Below are 6,890 nucleotides of genomic sequence, written 5' to 3'. Positions count from 1 at the left end.
TATGCACATACAAATTTGGATAAACTGTGATTGTGGCCACCGCACAGGGTTGACTGAGGTACTTACCTTTTTAATAGATAACTCATTTACTTATTCCAACACATCTGGTGTACTTTTCAATTGATTTTAAATGTTAGTTTTGTGTGTACTTTCATAAATTAATAAAATAAAATTTATAGTATTATACCATAGGCCCTTTGTAGCACACTTCTTTTTCTTGCTGTTAATTCATATTCAGTGTCTGTGGTTGGTGCACCACATTGTGGTGCACACTTTAGATCAGCTAAATGCAAGGCTAATGTAGAACTTGACAGTCTTACACTGTGTCATAATTTATCACCGCAGTAATAAGTCTGGCACTGAAAAAGTCTAGTGTTATCTAGCTCTAAACTGGCAAACCCTGCAACATTCCCCTTTTGTGTCAATTTAGCCTAAGGTCATGTTCAGAAGATGCAATAGAATTGCATTTTAACATGTTATTCAAGCACATCTGGAGCAACTTCTCGCCAAAAGCATATGTGTTTACGCCTAAACGCTTGTCTTTGATAAGCAGCAACATGTGTTTTGCCGAGTTAAACTGGGCACAAACAATTAGGTCTAGACTCTGGAGAGGAGTTGATCCAGATGTGATTAAAATGTGTTTCAATATGCAATTCAAGAACATCTTCAAGCATTAGCTGGGACCTCTGTGCCTTTCCCAGCTCCACCTCATATTGTTTCCCCCTCTACATTGTGGCCCCCAATAACATTTGCCCATCTCATAATGTTGTCCCCCTCATCCTCTCATATCCTTTTATGTTGTGGGCCTCTCTAATTCCTCCCTCCTATTGTTGGATACCTCTCAGCTACCCCTCATCTTGTGGACCCCCTTCACTTTGTGGTTCCCTGTGATCTTGTAGCCACTTCTCATCATTCCCCCTCTTTCATATCACTTTCATCTTTTTGACCCCCTCTCCTCTCCCCTTTATATTGTGGCCCTCTCATCTGCACCCTCATTTTATGGCCCCCTCTTATATCCCCCACTTATAGCAGGTACCCACTCATCTCCCCCTCCCATTGTTCCACCCTCTCATTTTCCCTTCATATTTTGCCCCCACCCCTGGTGGATGCAGATACAGTTGAAGTCCTGGTATGGTGTCAGCTTATTGCATGTGGAGTCAGTGGGTATCAGGGGCAGAGTCAACAGTCCGCATGGGGAGCCTTCCATCCCGTCCAAGGTGTAGTGTTGGTGGTTCATTACAGGAGAGGAGTCAGCAAGTGCACTTTATCTATATGTACATGTGATACAGCGGTAGGGTAGACAGCAGGTATTGATGCATATGCACATACAAATTTGGATAAACTGTGATTGTGGCCACCGCACAGGGTTGACTGAGGTACTTACCTTTTTGATAGAATTTTTCCAAATTTTTTTTTTCCTCCAGCCCCACACAAACCTCAAAATGAGAAAAACAATTACAGTCCGAGTCTGACTTAGACACTTTTTTGTATTGTGAAGTTGTTGGCTGGCACTACTTGTCCCCCCTTTCCCTTTCTTTTACTCAGTATAGTTAACATTGCCCAGTTAGGTGCTGTCATTAAGGACGGTTTGTCAAGTAGGCAAGAAAAGTTGGTTGTTTAGTTTAATGGCTTCAATATCCCTTACTCATCCTATTCTGACGCTTGTCATTTATTTCAAATGTCTATGGGAGCTTATAGTTCAGGAGCAGCCCAACATTTCAATTGATTTCAAATCTATTTGACAAGCAATAATTGTTAAATAGTGTTAAATCAATTGTATGGCCTTTTTACAAGATATACATTCTATAAATACCTAAGATGGGAATGTTTCTAAAATGTTAAATGTACATATTTCCAAGATCAGAAATATTGTCTAACATTTATATATCAATGACACTGTATTATCTAATTATAATAATAATCTTTATTTATATGGCACCATCATATTCCACAGAGCTTTACAAATCATAGGGGACATATACAAATAAAATACTACATGAAAAATATTCATGTGAAAAAATAGGAGTGAGGGTCCTGCTCGAAAGAGCTTATAGTCTATTAATTATTGAAACTATGTAGTAATGTGTATTAATCTGAGATGGTATCACATTTGATCCTATGTATATTAAACATATGACACATTGACAAAATGCATTTTGTCTTATTCTCTTTGAGCCCTCTTGTCAAGTTAAGTTTTGTGAAAAGCAAATTTAATTCATCTTTTCTGACCCCAGGAAGAGGGAGGGGTTGCAATTTGCTTAAACAAAGGAAACTGGACTTCAGACATATGCCTTTCCAGGACTGGGGCTGAAAGGAAGAGAAACTCCTGTTAAACAGACACAAGAACTAGTAGGATTGAAATGTAATTGTAGAATAGGTCTTTGAATAGGCTTTTTCCAATTTACTTTATTCCTTTGTAAGTTAGGTAAGGTATTTTTTGGTTTCCCAATGAATACTTGACATAGATTTGTATGACACATTAAGTTAGGTCAAGGGGAATCTATGCTATGCATTTTACAGCTAGTTTAAGGTGAATACAAGTTGCTGACATTCTGAATTGAGGAGAAGCGCTACAGCAACACGGTCTAAAAGCATTCTTCATTTCTATCCCTGGTAATTATGTTTGCTATTTTTTTGTGATCTTTTATCTCATTTGTCTTGTTCTTGAATAAATATGTGTGTGTGCGTGCCACCTGAATTTGTAGTGAAAATGTTATGGCACAGTTATGTCACTGTTATACTTTTAATGTTAGTTCTTTTTATATATTGTTTTATAATAGTGTAGTCTGTTTTTAGCAGTTTAATTTATTGTTTTCCTGTGGGTATGTTGTATGGCTAGCAAATATTATGCACAAGTTATTAGCAATTGTTGAATGCTCATATCCTGTGTAAACAGAGATGTGCTGTGTCAAACAATAAGACTGTAGAGGGGATATGTAATTATTTTATCAGTTTTTTAACTATGTAGTTTGCATTGGCATGTGTAAAAGTTATATGGGCTGCAATATAACTTTACAAATAAAAATTAGATCAGAGATTTTTTTTAGTTGCATAGGAAACTTTGTCTTTTTCTTTCTGCAGTTCTGAAAACCTTATACAATGTTTCATGAAGAGAAGAAGGAAGGAAGTCCTAGATTCGGGAAGCTTCATTTTCCTGTGGGTCTCTGGATTAATTCTCCAAAGAAACACTTTGCCAAGCTAGGGAGACGGTGGCCAAGTGTTGGCTCAATCAAGTAAGAATCCATATAATTTACTCTTCAATATGTTATAAACTTTACTCACCAGAATATATCTGTTCAAAGTTCATCTAAAAACATTGCTTAGTTGATTGCCACAGGTGTAACCTACAACAGAATATACACTATTATGCGTGGAGGTGGCGGGAAGGGGAGAATAATTGCAAGTGCTAGCAATAAGTTTGAATTTGCAATTATTTTAGGGCTTCTACACCACCGGCATGGCACAGAAGCCCTGATAGATACTCCCCTATATTTGTTCTGTATAATAATTATATGGATAGTAATTATTTTAGATTGATTTCATCTAAACTATTTTTGAATAGTTTTTGAAACCAAGACATTATACATACACTAATAAGTCATCAAATTATCATCATTGAGTTGTATAAGTGCCCACAAAGTATGACAGTGCCCATGACAAGTATAATATCAAAGATGAGCTATAGAGGCCAACAGAGAGGCGGAGTGAATTGGAGGTATATACTGTCTACAAACCTTTACCTTTTTAGCCTTGGTTTTTGCTGGTTCAGTAAGATACATCTGAGGCAGGTTTTGCCCTAAATAATCTTATATAAATGGATATAAAGCTTGGGTATTATTGGCTAGCTACCTGAAATAGATGTCTCTAGTGAGAGCTTTTCATTTGGTTGAACAAATGTGCATATTTCATGCTATGAAGAATTGAGTTGGTTGCCTTAACCCTAACATGACCTAGGATCACTGGTACTTGAATGTCCAGGTTTGCACTTCTGTTATGCTCTTATCTAAATTATGCTTAATTTAGTATAGCTTTACATAGCAGACAAATAACTACAATTTTGTTTAAAAAGTCATTTTTTCCATGACATTTTGTTAAAATGTTACAAACATATGTTAAAAATATGTGCAACTTAAATTCATAACACTTCAGCCAGTTCAGCTACAGATGCAGATGCACTCTGCAAACCGTCAGCACTGCCTCATTGCAGCTCTCTCCTCTTCCTTCTCCATGCTACCATCAGCTCACAGGCTGGAGGAGGCACACTTCAAAAGGCAATCTTTGTACCATGGTACCCAGATTTAAAAAAAAAAATCTGTGATCAAAATCAAGCATGGTAAACCAGGGAGATTACCACACTCATAGCGCCTGGATATATGAGTAAGTGTCCCTGGTTTATTGTGCTTGATTTTGATAGTAGATTCCCTTTAAAAATGAGAATCTATACTTTAATGTTGCATTATTGTGTTTCTAGGTGCCACAGAACCATATACATATATTCACTGCTAAAGTTACAGTACTGTAATGAGCTTTATATAAAATATTGCACTTCTAGCTTCAACTTTAACAGTCAAACCCTCCAGTTTTGTGGCACCATGAACACAGGCAGAAATATTAAAGCAGAGATTTTCCTCTTCAAAATGACACTAAAACGCTGTTTCTAGGTACCATGGTTCAGAAGGCATAGCTTTTTGAAGTGGACCACTGACATGAATTCTATACTTGTGCTATCTGCATAGGGTATGTGTAATTAGGACATAAATAGTCATATCAACCCATCATGAAAGGGTTAAGTGAAGAGACTAAATACTGAATAGGAAACAGGTACTTCTACTTTTTATTTTTTCTTAGAAATAGACTTATTCATAATTTATTGAATATATATTTTAGCTTTTTCAAATTGAGCATTTTTTAAAAATCAATAGCAATCATACTATCATCCTATTTATTACATTTATTTATTTTCTGTTTAATATCCGACTAATCCTTTTAAAAGTGGCTATTGTATTTATTTAAAGTTATTTTTTAGTTAAATTTATTATTTATACTTAACTTTATACTAAATAACATTGTAAGTATAAATCCCCTCTCCCTGCCTTCATTCTATCCTGTAACACAGTCACATGATATATAATGAAATGAAAGAATAGAATAGCAGGAAGTGTAATGGGTGGGGAACTGTATCATTTCCGCAATAACTTGAAGTTAGTAATACTAGAAAAGGCTGGGGAGAGTTCCTAGCAACTTCCATACATTTTTTCTTTTTAGAAATCTGCTGTTTTTAAGGTTCACTAATGTTTTATTAAATGTTGCACATTTAAAAAGGCAGGTATATGTATAAGTTTACACATATTGTTATTATATATATTATTATACAGTATTAACCCCTTCACGCTCCGTGGCGGATATATCCGCCACGGAGCGCAGTGACTTAGCGCTCAGTGGCGGATATATCCGCCACGGCGCCTATGCCGGCTCGGCTCTGGATCAGAGCCGAACCGGCATCGGGAAACACGGGGTGCCGGCTGTAACTAATAGCCGGCACCCCAGTGTAACACCCGCGATCGGAGTTGTCTCCGATCGCGGGTGCTTAACCCGTTAAATGCCGCGGTCAGCGCGACCGCGGCATCTAACCTGCATCTGGGGCGGTCTTTCCCCCACGATCGGCCCCCCCCGAACCGTTTTCGGGGGGCGCCGATCGTTGCTATAGCAACTCTGGGGTCCGATCTGGACCCCAGAGTTACTTGCAAGAATTGCCGGTAAGATGGCGTCTGTGACGTCATCTTACTGGCACAGTGCCAGCCTATGCAAGTGTATAGGCCGACACTGATAATACTCTGCAATACATCAGTATTGCAGAATATTATCATGAAGAAGCAATCAGAAGATTGCTTCTTCATGTCCCATGGTATAAAAGTGAAAAAGTAAAAAAAAAAAGTTATTCAATAAAAAAATAAAGTCATAAATCACTAAAAATGCCCCAAACTCCCAAAACATATAAAGAGACATATAACTCAAAAAAAGTCTAAATCATAACACAAACCCCACATATATAGTATCACCGCGTCCGTAACAACCCGTAGAATAAAAGTAAATCATTATTGAAACCCCACGATAAACGCCGTAAAAAAAAACTGTTATAAACCCTCCAAAAATTATGATTTTTACCTTTTCAATCCCACAAAAAATGCTATAAAATGCGATCAAAAAACCATATGTACTCAGTCATGATACTGGTGCAAAGTACAACATGTCCCGCAAAAAACACGCCATCAACCAGCTCCGTAGCCAAAAAAGTAACAATGTTATGCCACTTGGAAGACGGCAATACATAAATGATAGATTTTTCCCCACATTAGGGTTTTGTTTGACAAATTTAGTAAAACGTAAGAAAATATATTCATGTCTGGTATCCCCGTAATCGTATCAACCCATAGAATAAAGATAACATGATTATTAGTCTATACAGTGAACACCAAAAAAAAAAAAAAAGTAAAAAATCCAGTACAGAATTGATGCTTTTCTACTCCTGCCCTCAAAAAAAGTTCCTAAATTTTCAACAATAGGTGATACCAACCCCAAAATGGTAGCAATGGAAAAAGCATCTCATCCCGCAAAAAAAATGCCGTCACATGGCCCCAATAACGAAAAAGCAAAAATTGTATAGCCTTCAAAAGGGGCCAATGAGGAAACTAAAATCCTGGCAGCTGCAGCGCCCTCCTTCCCTTCTGCACCTCGCTGTGCCCCCATAAAACAAGTAACGGCCACATGTGGGGGGTCTCTGTACTCAGGAGAAATTGCAGAACAAATTGTATGGTGGGTTTTCTCTTTTTATATTTTGGAAATGTGTAAATTTTAGGGCTAAATGAACGTATAAGGGAACAATATGACCA

General features: G+C 37.3%; 1 protein-coding gene across 3 annotated transcripts in view; it reads left to right on the top strand.

The window, feature by feature from the left end:
- Positions 1 to 2,304: 2,304 nt before the first annotated feature.
- Positions 2,305 to 6,890, top strand: part of RASIP1 (Ras interacting protein 1) — a 600,616-nt gene continuing 596,030 nt past the window's right edge. For all 3 annotated transcript variants that reach the window (XM_072110521.1, XM_072110522.1, XM_072110520.1), the window contains exons 1-2: positions 2,305 to 2,613; positions 3,082 to 3,233. In XM_072110521.1, the coding sequence (XP_071966622.1) occupies positions 3,100 to 3,233 (134 nt within the window). In that variant the 5' untranslated portion in view covers positions 2,305 to 2,613; positions 3,082 to 3,099. The remainder of the gene's footprint in view (positions 2,614 to 3,081; positions 3,234 to 6,890) is intronic.

Source organism: Engystomops pustulosus, chromosome 6 (genome assembly GCF_040894005.1).
Source record: "Engystomops pustulosus chromosome 6, aEngPut4.maternal, whole genome shotgun sequence".
Lineage (NCBI taxonomy): Eukaryota > Metazoa > Chordata > Amphibia > Anura > Leptodactylidae > Engystomops > Engystomops pustulosus.
The sequence above is the reverse complement of the archived record's forward strand: the minus strand, read 5'-3'. Positions and strand labels throughout refer to the sequence as shown.